Below are 12721 nucleotides of genomic sequence, written 5' to 3'. Positions count from 1 at the left end.
CCCAACCTCACCCCACGGCTTTGTTTTCCTTTAACACCAGGGGCTGTTTTCTCCCCCTCCCAACCTCAGCTGTCAGCTGGACATACCGGAGTGCTGCCAGAAATGTTGCAGTGTCAGCTGATGGCCCAAATGTCTGCAGGCTCCCCCTGCTCCTTCATTTCCCATCGTAGAGAGACACTGAGCAGCACTGAGATCCCAGAGCCAGCGGCTGAGCCAGCAGGTGAGGGATGGGGACGGGGGATGGCGGAACACTTGGAGGCACCAGGAGCAGTGTTAGAAGTGCTCCAAACGTGGCCGCAGCTTGTGGGACGGGATGGGGGAGTGAGGGGACGGCAGCAAGCTGGGGTGTGTGCAAAGTGAGCGTTGTGGCTTCAGGTTTGGCTGCATTGCTTTGCTTTGCTTTGGGTTAGCTACAGAGTTGAGTTAAGGTTTAAGGTTGGCTTTGAGTTCTCCGAAGGGTTCGTGGCATTGCTGGAAAGCACAGGGTGGGTTGGTGGGGGGCAAAAGGGGGTTGGGTGCAAGGCTGAGGCTGGACGGGGCTGTGCTGGAATGGGCTCAACAGTACTGTGGGGCTAAGGAGTGTGGAGGAGTGGAGGGAGGTTCTGAGCCAAGTCTGTGTGCACAGCTCCCAGAATTAATGGCTGGAAGGTCAGGGGGGGACAGGCAGGTCAGAGCCCAGAGCTAGGATAGAGTTTGGGTGCTTATATTGCTCTGATTTGTGCCCGAGCAATTGATCAGTGCGGAATTGTTTCTTGGAAACAACTGATGGTGATGGAAAAGCTGATTATTTTCAGGGCTCAGGAGCAGCTCGGTGCGTACATCCCAGAGCTGTGTGGATGTGGGGAGGTGACATCCCCATCCCTCTGCCCATTTGTGGGTACAGTGGGTGCTGCAGACCATGGGGCACTGTGCATCCCCATGCCCAGATCCCAGCATGGGGTTGGGTGCTTTTGCAGCCATTCCATCCAGGATAATTCTGCTCTCATCCCCTCTACCCATGACCCTGCGCTTGACAGAGCAGCCAAATAAATCCTTTGGTGCAGCAAACTGCATCTTTGCATCTTATTCATGAGGGACACAGGGACTGGCCGTAAAGTTTATGAACGTCATTTTCTTTCAAGGAAGGAAATACAAGATAAAAGAGCTCAGGGTTTCTGCACATAAGGATTTATGGGGTGCTTAGAGCTGGGTTTCATGCCAAGAGCCGAACATTTCGCTGCCGGCACAGTGCTGACTTTGGCTGTGGTTGAGGAGCCCATTGCTGTGAGCCCTGTTTGGGAACACACAGAGCTGGGAGAACTTGGATGTTCCTTGTGGCCAATGCTTCGAGGTGCTCAGAGGCACAAGGCCAGAAACTGGGCAGAAATGGGGTAATTGGGCTTCACAAAGCGCTCCTGCAGGCTGTGCTGGTGTTGGGTGCAGGAGCTGGCCAGGAATTCCGGTCAACATGAGAGCTGCAGGCATGAGGATCTCCACAAATTAACAGCCAAGTTCATTTCTTGCCTTTTAATTAAAGCAAAGTAAAACAAAATAAAAACCATCAACCCAACCCAGCAGCACCGTGCAGTGCACAGAGCCTGACTGCGCAGCACAGAGCCTCGAGGTGCCCCGGAGTGCCAGCACTGAGCTGGGGCTGTGCTGATGGGCACTTGTTTTCATGGTGATTTTCTTCTTTTTTAATATTCCAAAGCCTTTCTGGCAATGGGACCCTGGGGCAGAGCTGCTCCCAGGACCAGGCTGTGCTTCACCCCGTTGTGAGTAGGGTGGGATGGGGCAGGCGCTTGGAGAACGCTGTCGCTTGGTTCCATCGGGCTGCATTAAAGCTGTGCTGTAAACAGAGTTCTTTGCACGGTGCCTTCTGATACCGGGCCTCAGAACAGAGCCTGACATGCTGTGTCCCCAGGAGCTCTGCCAAGTGAGCACTGCAGACCCCCAAATATTCAGCCCCATCTCCACCCACAGCGCCTGCGCGGCTGTCTCGCTTTTGCTAGAGGACAAAATCACCCAGGGTTTGGGTTTTATTGTCAGGGACACAGATTAATCTGCAATTCAGTGTATTTTTAGGGCTGTGGATATCTGCTGGCATTCACGACCACTCGAGCTGTAGATGGGAGCTACTCCCAGTGTCCCATTTCAGAGGAGCTTGAGGTCTGTGAGGAGCGAGCTGCTTGCTTTCTGCTTTTCTCAACAACAACAAAAATCCAGCAAACCTTCATCTTTGAAGGGAGAATCCTCCTTAAAAGCTGCTTCAACTGAACGCAACGCTAAATGCTTTTATTTACTTCTAGAAAGTCTATGAAGTGCTGCTTTCTTCCCGGGCTGCAAAGCATTCATCTGAGCGGGTCGGCTTTGTTCCCTGAGCTGGTGCTGCTAATTGTAGAGCAGAGATTCCACTCTGAGGTGTGCAGTGATGAAAGAATAGAGAAGAGAGGGTGAAAAACCACCTCGGGGGGTGTTGAAGGAGTGAGCTGTGCGGGGAGGAGTGTTCCTTCTCCCCTTGTGCCACCAGCCCACTGCATCCAACTCCTCCAGGTGCAGAACCTTTGCTGTCTGTTAGCTACTGAACTTGGCTATGGAAGGTGGTGATGCTCACGGACAGCCCTGTGAGCTCTGGTGCATGGAAACAAACCTTCAGAGGTGTCACATTTACTGCACAGGGTTCCTTCAAGCACAAATAGGATGCCAAGCTCCCCAGGCTGGAGGAGTGGGGGGAAAGCCTCCCATGTCAGCACTCTGCCTTGGGAGGGCTGCAGGAACGCTGAGCTGCCCTCAAAGGAAGGATAATGCACAGTCTTTTTTTCCCCATCAGTTACATTTTGGGATCTGTAATGTCTTATTCTGATTTTAGAACATTGATGGCATGGAACCCTCACAAATGTTAGCTCTGCCATCTTTCTGTCTGTCTCAGTGGCTACAGGAGTCCTCTGCAGAGCAAGAGCATCCTCAGCTCCTTGCAAAGAGTAAAGCAAGGAGGGGAGAGGGTTTGCTGGGTGCAAAGCAAAGCTGAGGTGCTGCTGCTCTGCTTCTGTGCCTTTCCCATCTTACTTCTCCCCCCCTTATACCAGCTCCTTTCTCCTGCCACAGCCATGGGAGGATTCCTCCCTGGGGATGGAATTGGGACCCAAATCCATGTGTTCAGATGGGAGCTGTGGGTGCTGCTGTGATGCATCCTCACACCATGCTTGTGCAGGAAGCATTCCCAGTGCAACAGTGTTAATTGGTTGGGAACTTCCCCTCCGGATGGTGCTCTCGAAGATGTAGAGAATGTTGCTGCCCCCCCTGGTAGCATCGAGAGGTGGGGAGCTGTGCAAGGACGGGGGTTTTGCAGAGGCTTTATTAAGAAACCTCATTCACAGGGAATGTTCTGGCTTGAGGAAAGGCTAAGACCATCATTAGCACTGTCTCATCAGGCAAACTGAGGCTGTTTCACAGCAGGGCTGTTATTAATACAGCATATTAACACCCCAGCATTGCTGGCCCAAGGAATGCCCTGATCCAAGCTGGTTTCACAAGGCTGCCGCGTTAATTTGATAGCTCTTCTCAGTCATCCCCTTCTGTTTCCTTTGCCCCCAACGGGTCTAAATCGGGGCTTTTGGGGACATGTCACACCAGGGCTCCCCGCCAGCACCGTGTTGTACACGAGGCCAGGCTGCTCCCAGCCCACTGCAGGCGGTGGCTTTGCAGTGGTCCATCCCCCCACCCCCGCCTTCACGCTCTCCCATATCCTCTGCTTGCAGACACCACGTCAAGGAGCTGCAGGGGCACGGAATGACCCACACTGCGACCTCCCCACGCTGCTGACCCACAGCCTTGGCCGAGCAGCATGGTGGGGCAGAGTGAGGGCAGGAGGGCAGTGCTCCTGGAGCCCTTCGTGCACCAGGTGGGCGGCCACATGAGCATGATGAAGTACGACGAGCACACGGTCTGCAAACCCTTGGTCTCACAGGAGCTGAGCTTCTACGAGTCGCTGCCCCTGGCCATGAGGCAGTTCACCCCTCAGTACAAAGGTACGGTGGGGAACAGTTTGGTTGGGCTGGGTCTGAGCTGGGAGCCCCTCGAGGAGAGCAGAGCAGGTTGTGCTTGGCGAGGCTGCTGGCAGGGCGCACAGTGGCTGCCTCCTCCACCAGGGCTTGCTTTGGGGACCTTGCTGGATGATGCCAGGGGTTTGGGAAGGCTGAAAAGCAACGACACAAAGCGTGGCCAACGCCAAACTGCCCCGTGCTGCTGTGCCAACTACAAGGGCTGCAGCCAGGCAGACGTGCTGCCTATTTCTGTTATGGCGAGTCAAAGCAGGCTGCATGTGCAGGATACCTTTCATTCCTTTGTGGGTGCTAGCCCTCAAATAGACCTCTTTTTCCATGCCGTTAACATTCCATTAACCCCAATTAGGAAGCCTGCTCCCGCTCAGCACTATGATGACCTTTTCCTAAGGAGATGCTGTGGGTTCCAGCTCAGGAGCTGCCCGTGCACTTGGGACCACACAGCGCAGAGCAGAGCTGCTCTGAAATCGTGGCGTGTGAGAAGGAAGGGCCGGCAGCTGGAGCAGGGCTCAGGGGTGCCTCTGCCCCGTGGCCTTTGGTGTTAGAGGAGGTGAAGGTTTGCGTCAGAAAGGAGGAGAGCAAGGGAAGGGGCAGGGCTCACAGCCGGGGTAGAGCCGCTCCTCTGAGCCGGGTTGACATACCAAGGCAAAAATAGCCCGGGGAGACAGAGCATCTCTTTGACGGCTGCTCCACCAGGTGCTGCTTGTGGTGCTCCTGGAAGCATTGATCCTGGAAAAGCAGAGACAAAACTCAAGTCCGTGTGTCTCAGATTTAGCTGCTGAAATGCAGCGCTTGATGCAAGTGCAGTGCAAGAGGGTCCAAGCGCATTCCTCCTAATTCTTTTTCTTTTAAGATGCCTCCCCTTCCTTCCTCCCTCCTTATTGCTGCTCCTGACCCTGGGTTTGGTGAGAGTCGAGAAGCTCAGCTGTCACATAAAAGCTTAAAATATCTCTTGGTCCTTCAGCAGTACAGAAAGGAGCTTCGAGTGTCAGCTGAGGTCTCCCATCCAATCTCTCCCTTCCCCACCAAGTCAGGGGCCTCCGTAGATTTATGGGGCAATATTAAAAAGATGCTTAAGAAAGAAAACCAGGCTTCCTCTGAGCGATTTCCTATAGCAGGTGCTGGGGTTCAGTGCCAGAGAGCTGAGTCCTGCTCCGTTCCTGTTATAAAGACATTAAGCAATCCCAGCTTATCAGTTCAGAGCTTATTAATACCATTTTATCCTCTCTTTCTATTGCAAGTCCCAGCACAATAGGGGTAATTAAACACCAATTCTCCTCCAATTTGGCATCAGGGAGACACACTTTGTTCCCTGCTTCCAGCCGTCCCAGCCCAGCACATTAAAGACATGGAATGTCTGCCAAGGGCCAACATTTTCCCATGGGGGTGATGAGCATCAGAGGGAACAACCCCGAGGTCTCCACCCCCACCCATAGGCACCCACACTCCTCACCTCTATTCTTAGGCTGGGGGATTGCTCAGGGCTCATTGTGTGCTGCTGATGTGACGCACGGCGTTGATCAAATGTCACCATTCAAACCTCACACCCGAGCTGCCCTTGACCCCTTCCAACCCAATGGATTGCACTGTGGGTGACAATGCAAGCCAAGGACCTACGGACATCTTTGCTCCCAGATAGGTGTTTTCTCCTTGCAACAGAAGAGAAAGTGTTGAGTGCTCATATGCAAAACTGCTCACCCCTTAAGGAAACACATGGGGAAACAAAGGTCATTTTAAGGCAGAGATGTGGGTTTACAAAGGCAGTTCCCAGGTGGAAGGAGGTGATCGCATTCCCTTGCCTTTGACAACATCCCCATTAATTTTCATATTAATGTGAGGTATTTAAGAACTTGATTCATGCTGTATAGAACGTTTTTAGGGCCAAACTGTCAGCACTGCGTAAATGAGCACAGCTCTGTTGACTTGCAGGCATGGAACTGGGGCAGATTTTAAGGTTACACGCTGCTGTAGTGCACAGTGCTGTGCTTGGAATTGAGGGCTCCGTTCGCTTTTATTCAGGCAAAAAATATATTTCTTTTCTTCATGTCCACCTCCTCTGAAATCCCAAAGCAAGCACTGGAGCTGGCAGGACTTCTGCTTGCTCTTGTAATCTGTAATAGGGATTCCTACGAGCGGGGCGCTGCTAGAGACCATGTGGGTGATGCTGGGGTTTGGGAGCACAGCTCCTGAACTCGTGATAACTGCGAGCAAAGGACTGAGAGAGCTGAAAACATTACTCACCCTCTAATTAAGCTTTCCAGCCCTATAGCTCATGGGCAGAGCAGCCTGCGTGTATTCCTCACTCATTTCAGCTCAGATCTGACCCAACCTCTATGGCACGCCAGTTGGAGTGATGCTGATTTTTATAGTGAGGGAAAGGAATGGCTGTGAGCTGCATGGGGCTGTGGGGCAGAGGGACCTGCAGGTCTGTGAGGTGTGGGACCAGGGAAGGAATGGGCGCCCCAAAGAATCTTCCCTCAGTCAGCAAAACCCAGCAGCCATGGCCCTGCAAATCCTCCCATCTGTGTTTGCTCACTGTAATCTCGCTTCAAACGGAGAGAAGGCAGTTTGTGTATTTATTTGCTTTGGCAAATTGGCTCGGGCAAAGAGAGCTGCCTTGTTTGTAAGCTGCAGAGATGCATTTCCCCGCAATGACTAACAGACTGCACGAGGATACCCTGGGGACAGCTGGACCCAACCCAGCTCCATGTGCTGCGAACGAGGCCTCCTTCCAGCGCTGAGTTCTGTTGGTCCAACATCCCTCACCGTCCTGTCTGGATCTGCCTTGCTGCAGCCAGACCTGAAAGCATTGGGGTGGGATGATTCACGTGGCTGCATCCCCTCTGCGAGCGAAAGGGCGATGTTCTAAAAGTGCCTGCACTGCCTTGAGAGGCTCAGACAGCCCTGACAGGCTGCGGGAGCAGCACTGCCCCGAGCAAAGGACTGCTGTTATCAGCCTTTCCCAGAAAGGTCAGAGCCGTCTGTTGCGCCAGGCACGGCCATTCCTGTGCTGTCATTTGACACGCGGTGGCAGCGCTCCTGATGCCAGGCATGGGCCGAGACGGGCTAAATACGTGATGGGCTGAGTGGCATTTGTGCCCTGTGATCCTCATTAGAGTCAGGGAAAATCGCGTGGCTAAAATACACAATGGTGTTTTCGAGCACGGAGAGTGGAAATTAATAATCACCAGTCTTGGTCATGTTCTTCCACATGTGGGTCCAGTCCCTGCCATCATCCGGTGCTGGGGGAAGGATGCATCCATGACAACATATGGCATCACCTTCATTTGCAGCTTTGCCAGCCCACATGCATACCTCTGCCCTTGCTCCTGTGGGCTCTGCCATTAAATGAAGTAGTTGGCATGCTGGTTGTCTTTGTAAAATTCCTGTTCCCCAACTCTCCCTTTGCTTTCTACTAATGCAAAGCATTTCCAACCTTGCCCTGTGCTCAAAAGTGCAACTTAAATCCCTCGTCATAAATAAGGCAGGAGCTCCTGGTCCAAGGCAGGGGGTCTGTGCTGGGTCAGCTGCTGCATAATGGAGCCTGAAGGAATGGAGAATGAAGGAACACAGTGTTCGGAGCAGGCAGGTTTCGCAGAAAGAGGGGAGGGAAGATTAGAAAAGCTCATGGCTGTTTTCCAGAGCCTCAGACTGATAGTGTTTATTGGGTCTCAAATCAGCCTGGGCTCAGCGTGAGGCCACTAAAGTACGAGGCAACAGCTGAACCCAGGAGGATTCATAGCACCCACGGTGTCACAGGGTTAACCCCGTTCCGGTTTGCTTTGCCTCCTTCCCTTCAGGAGTCGTTTCAGTGCAACTCAAGAAGGACAGCTTTGGCAACCTGACCCTGCTCGCCAGCCCCAACCTGCAGCCCGAGGGCTGCGGCCGCCTGGACAACACCAGCAGTGACATATGGCACAAATACAAGTGGGCTGCCAGCGCCAGCAGTGGCACCGAGCTCGTCAAGAGGTGCCACACGCAGCTCACCAAGACCTTCAAGGACAGGTGAGGGTGTGCCGAGGGCAGGATGCTCCCTGCTGATGTTCTCCCAGTCCTCGCCTGGAACCGTCCCGGTCCCGGTGGGGTGTGAGCAGGAGGGGTTTGGTGGCACAACTGGCTTAAAGCAAAGTCCAGCCTTGGAGAGCAAAAAGTTGCATCCAGCACGTTGGCCTCATGGCTCACCTCCCTCCTGTGGGTAGAGCAGAGAAGATTCAGCTACGGCTGAGATGCTGTCGCTCAAATTTATGTTTCAAACTCTGCTTTAAAGCTGCTGCCTCCAAACCCAGCAAGCTCCAAAATGAGAGGAGGCCCCATGAGATGAGATGCTGAGCACAGTGGGCACATTGCTGCCAAGCAGGCAGAGCTCAGCCACACAACTGCACATCGAGGGGGATTCCATCCTGTCCCCATCCCTGGCTGGCTCTGGTGGGCATTGCAGTGCTTGCAAGCACAGCCCAACCTCAGGCCTTGTGGAGGCTTTCCAGCAGACATCTTTCATCTCAAATTGGTGCAGAAAAGGCTTAGGTCAGCTGTGACTGAAGGGTGCAATATTGCTCCCGTGAAAGCACAGCCCCCAGTGTGAGCACTTAGGGATTGCAGATGGACAAGGCCGACAGATGACCCTGCAAGGAGAGCAAATATCCTGCTTGCTCCCCCCTCCCTTCCCCGAAGCCAGCCCCTCCAAACTGGGAAGCATTCCCATTGTTGGACAATTGCCTGTGTTGTGCCTGGTCGGTAGATAGAGATCCCTGGGCACTGATGCTATGAATGGTGCTTTTCATAGGAGCCAAGCACACTTTGAAATTATAATGAAAGAAAATATTGGCATCCAGCAATAGCTGCCTTTCCGAAAATTACTTTTGCGGAGTAACAAAAGATCTCCGCAGGTTGGACATGATGAATAAGTTCCCTCTGAGAGCCCCAGAAAATTTACCTCGTCAAGTTTGAGGTTCTACAAAAGGCAGAAAGGGGAAGAGAGGGACTATTCTCTTCTGGGGCTCATAAACCAAACACATTCCTTTGTGTGTTCTGCCTAGCTGCCCGGGCAGGATGCGACTGAGGACAGACCTTCAGTACTGCACAGATTCACTTTTGGAAGATGCAAACAGAAACCAGACAGAAAAAAACAGCTCCAACCCCTGGGGACTGCACTGTCACAGACAGCACCTGAACCGCATGTCCTCCAAGTATAACGAGAACAAACTGCATCGTATCCTTTTACCCCCCTCTCCTCCAGCATTGCTTTGGCTGCAGATAAGAGCTCATAATCGAGGTCTGGTTTATTGCAGCAGCACGCACCCCTCTTTCCCACTGTCTGAATAAGAAGGGGAAAAAAAAGCATTTCCCATAAGAGAGCATCCAAGCTTAAGTCAAAGATCCTCTTGGCATACGTTTAAAAAACACAACTATATGGGAATTAGCAGCTGCCTCGCCTTTTATTTTCCTATTACACTTCATTACCCACCAGTCATGTGAGTAATAGTTCAACAACTTCCCCCACACCCATTGGAGTAAGTGCAGTGCTGAGGAGAGGTGCTGGATCGACAGCCCGGGGCTGCGGTGTCACTGGAGAATGGAGCTGTTGCTGCTTTAATTGGTAGGACTGTACTACAGTAAATTAACTGCAATCGGCAGCAAGGGGCCCATAGCAATGACATGTTGGTAAAATTGGCTCAGAAAGTCTCATTACAGTTGTGAGCTATTATGGAGAGCGTCAGCAGTTGCTCTGATTTAAGACCTCTTTCAATTAGAATTTAAAAGTATTGGGTTTCCCTTAACTCAGAGTTCAGAGTTTCTATTGCTTGAAAACGTGGTGTCGAAATACAGCTACCCCTGCATCCTGGACTTAAAGATGGGAACCCGGCAGCATGGGGACGACGCCTCAGAGGAGAAGAAAGCACGGCACATCAAGAAGTGTGAACAGAGCACCTCTGCATCGCTGGGCGTCCGCATCTGTGGGATGCAGGTGAGGGCAGCCCTGCTCCTCCGGGTGTTCGCCCAACGCACAGCTCGAAACCACGCTGCAGATCTGAAGGGATTTTCCCCTTTGTTGGTGTAAATTGAACTTGTTTCATTGGTTTCTGCCAACAAACACAGAGTGCGAGAGCCACCCACGTGGTTGTGCATCCCATCCTTAAACAGGATGCTTCAGGGACAGCATAGGATACGGCACAGGGAGGGCAAACCTTTCCCCGTGCTCTGTTTGACTTCTGGAGATGGGATTACTTACACAGGTGGTGGTTGCAGGAGCAGCTGAGGATCAGCTTGTACACAGCAGCAGCATCTGCTATTGTGTGCTCAGCTCGTGACACAAGGAAAAGCAGCAGGCATCCCTTGCCCCGCACATGCCTTCACTGAGCTGCCTCATCCTATTGCTGCAACAAGGAAGGGTTTCTTTCCTGCTAAATATTATGGTTCCTCTCGATTAAAATCGCTGCCCTCCCTCCCAGAAACTGAAACCAGAAACTGAAACCACACATTTTTTCCATTCAACAGTTTTTAAAGAGGTTTCACAATGTTCTGCTGCGCCTGAAGGATAATTATGACAACGATGATTACAAAGAACATGCACAGCAATGTAAACAGCGCCAAATGCTGTGTCCCTTCCTGGTCTCTGCCATCCTTCTGTTGAGCAGATTATCCTTTAAAATACAACTGGTGTGTGAGCTAATTCTGAATTCACTCTTCCAGTTCTTACTCAGGATTACCAATGCCTCACATACATACAAATTTCTGTCTACATCTTCTTGTCTCTCTGTTTAAGAGAACAGCATTATTGCTGCTTGTACTGAGAGCAGGAACACGGCTGGGGCACTGCTGTACTACTGCAGGCTCCTAACGTAGCCAGAGGGAAAATGCCATAAATCAGTAATGACATGGCAATGACTTACAGCTCTACAGGTTTCACAGAGGGGTAATTTATTGGAATGCAAAAAGAATCTGCACCAGTGGCTTAAATTGAATAGTTTAAATCTCCAGAAAAGACAGGGGGTGGGATACAGTAAGGAAGGAGCCTGCAGTGCGCTGCCAGCATTGCTCCATCGCAGGGGATCCGTGCCCCATTTCTCAGCCTGGGTCCCAAATGTTTAAATTAGGATGAAATCCAGAGCATGTGAAAAAACTGAACAGCAAGGCAGCCACTGAATCTGCATTGTTGCTCTCTTTCCCCAAGGTGTACCAAGCGGATGCTGGCCATTTTCTCTGCAAGGATAAATACTATGGAAGGAAACTCTCACCCGAGGGATTCAGGCAAACCCTGCAGCAGTTCCTGTGCAATGGAAACCATCTCAGAACGGACGTCCTGGAGCCCCTCATCCAGAAGCTGAAAGCTCTGCTCTCCGTCATTAAGAAGCAGAGCTCTTACAGGTTCTACTCCAGCTCACTTCTCATCATTTACGATGGACTGGAGCACAAGGAGAGCACGGCGCCTTTGGATAATCACCTGCAGGGGCACTTCCAAAAAACAAACTGCATCACGTCGCACTCCAGAGTCGACGTCCGCATGATAGACTTTGCCCACACCACTTTTAAAGGCTCCAAATGCAACCACACCACTTACGACGGGCCGGACCACGGCTATATTTTCGGTTTAGAGAACCTCATCAAAATCCTGCAGAACATTTCAGAAGGAAAATGACACATCCTGTGAGTTGGCCCTGAGAAGCACCGCACTGGGTCCGTAGGATCCTCCCAGCTGCAGAATGTCACGTGCATGGTTTGGAATGAGAGCATGGACAGCTTGCTAGGAAAGTGCAAAAACTGCTACGTGCCATTACTGAACTCAACCGTAAAAAGCAAAGAGCTGAAAGAATCTGTTCTGTCTGCAATCAATCAGAAGATTTATTTTCCTTTCTTGTTTTACTGCTGTCCTTGATTTATTTGTAAGCCAAAAGAAAGCATTACTTGAAAGAGTCTTAATGATAAAATAGGACCTGCTCACCTCCACCACGCTCACAAAGCCGAGCGAGCTGAGAAGATATTGTGCATTTAAGTGAGACTATTAAAATGAGCTGGCAGGTCTTAACAGATGGCAGCATTACTTTCAACTCATGCTCAGCGCTATAGGCTGAACACAAAGACAGAAGGGGAAGAAAAATGCACACCCTGACATTCACGCTCCACCTGCACAGAGCTGCTCTTGCAAAGCACTTCTCCACACAGCGCAGGTGCACGGTGCTTTGTTCAAGCACAGATATGCCAGATGCTGCAGAGCTCCTGGTTCTGTCCTGCTGAAGGTGTACAAGCAGGTAGATCTCCGACCAAAAGTGGACCCTGCAAAGGGTTTAATGCCCCCTGTGGGTCATAACAGAGCATGTTTCCAGAACTTTCTCAGCAAGAAGCTCCTGAGGGGCTGATGATTCTGTCAGTAGTCAAAAAGTCATTCACATCAAGGTATTTATGCTTCGAATTCAAGAAAGAAAAATGTCAGGGACTGGATATTAAAGGTTACCTAAAAATTCTTTGGTACCAATATAATGTGTGTGTTTGGAGGAAATGGTGACAAAAAAAAACCTGATTCAATGTTTACAGCTTTTGTTGACAGACTTTGTTATGGAACAAACATAATTCCTTCCTGCATGGTGTGGGAAGCTTGAAGGGGAAGTCCTTACACAAGGAACAGGGGTACAGAACCCAGTTACTGGGGAGTGGGAATACAAATAAAGTTGTCTAAGCAACTCTCA

General features: G+C 51.2%; 1 protein-coding gene and 1 long non-coding RNA gene across 2 annotated transcripts in view; one reads left to right on the top strand and one right to left on the bottom strand.

Annotated features, from left to right (window-relative positions):
• The window catches only part of LOC128088161 (uncharacterized), a 4715-nt gene extending 4519 nt beyond the window's left edge, over window positions 1-196 (bottom strand). The window contains exon 1 of the long non-coding RNA XR_008210169.1: window positions 87-196. This is a non-coding gene — a long non-coding RNA (uncharacterized LOC128088161). The remainder of the gene's footprint in view (window positions 1-86) is intronic.
• Window positions 125-12721, top strand: IP6K3 (inositol hexakisphosphate kinase 3). The gene is made up of 6 exons (XM_052698386.1): window positions 125-220; window positions 3738-4007; window positions 7841-8045; window positions 9077-9249; window positions 9830-10005; window positions 11212-12721. Exons 2-6 carry the CDS (start codon window positions 3824-3826, stop codon window positions 11674-11676), a joined length of 1203 nt encoding a protein of 400 aa, XP_052554346.1. The 5' UTR covers window positions 125-220; window positions 3738-3823; the 3' UTR covers window positions 11677-12721.

Source organism: Tympanuchus pallidicinctus, unplaced genomic scaffold, assembly GCF_026119805.1.
Source record: "Tympanuchus pallidicinctus isolate F22 unplaced genomic scaffold, pur_lepc_1.0 scaffold32, whole genome shotgun sequence".
Taxonomy (NCBI): Eukaryota; Metazoa; Chordata; class Aves; order Galliformes; family Phasianidae; genus Tympanuchus; species Tympanuchus pallidicinctus.
The sequence above is the reverse complement of the archived record's forward strand: the minus strand, read 5'-3'. Positions and strand labels throughout refer to the sequence as shown.

What these genes read in the sequence shown, in the direction of transcription:
- IP6K3 (XM_052698386.1), top strand. Translation starts at nt 3,824, where the DNA reads ATGGTGGGGCAGAGTGAGGGCAGGAGGGCAGTGCTCCTGGAGCCCTTC. An exon ending in GTTCACCCCTCAGTACAAAG is followed by an intron (nt 4,008 to 7,840) that starts GTACGGTGGGGA and finishes CCTTCCCTTCAG; the next exon opens with GAGTCGTTTCAGTGCAACTC. An exon ending in TAACGAGAACAAACTGCATC is followed by an intron (nt 9,250 to 9,829) that starts GTATCCTTTTAC and finishes CTCAGAGTTCAG; the next exon opens with AGTTTCTATTGCTTGAAAAC.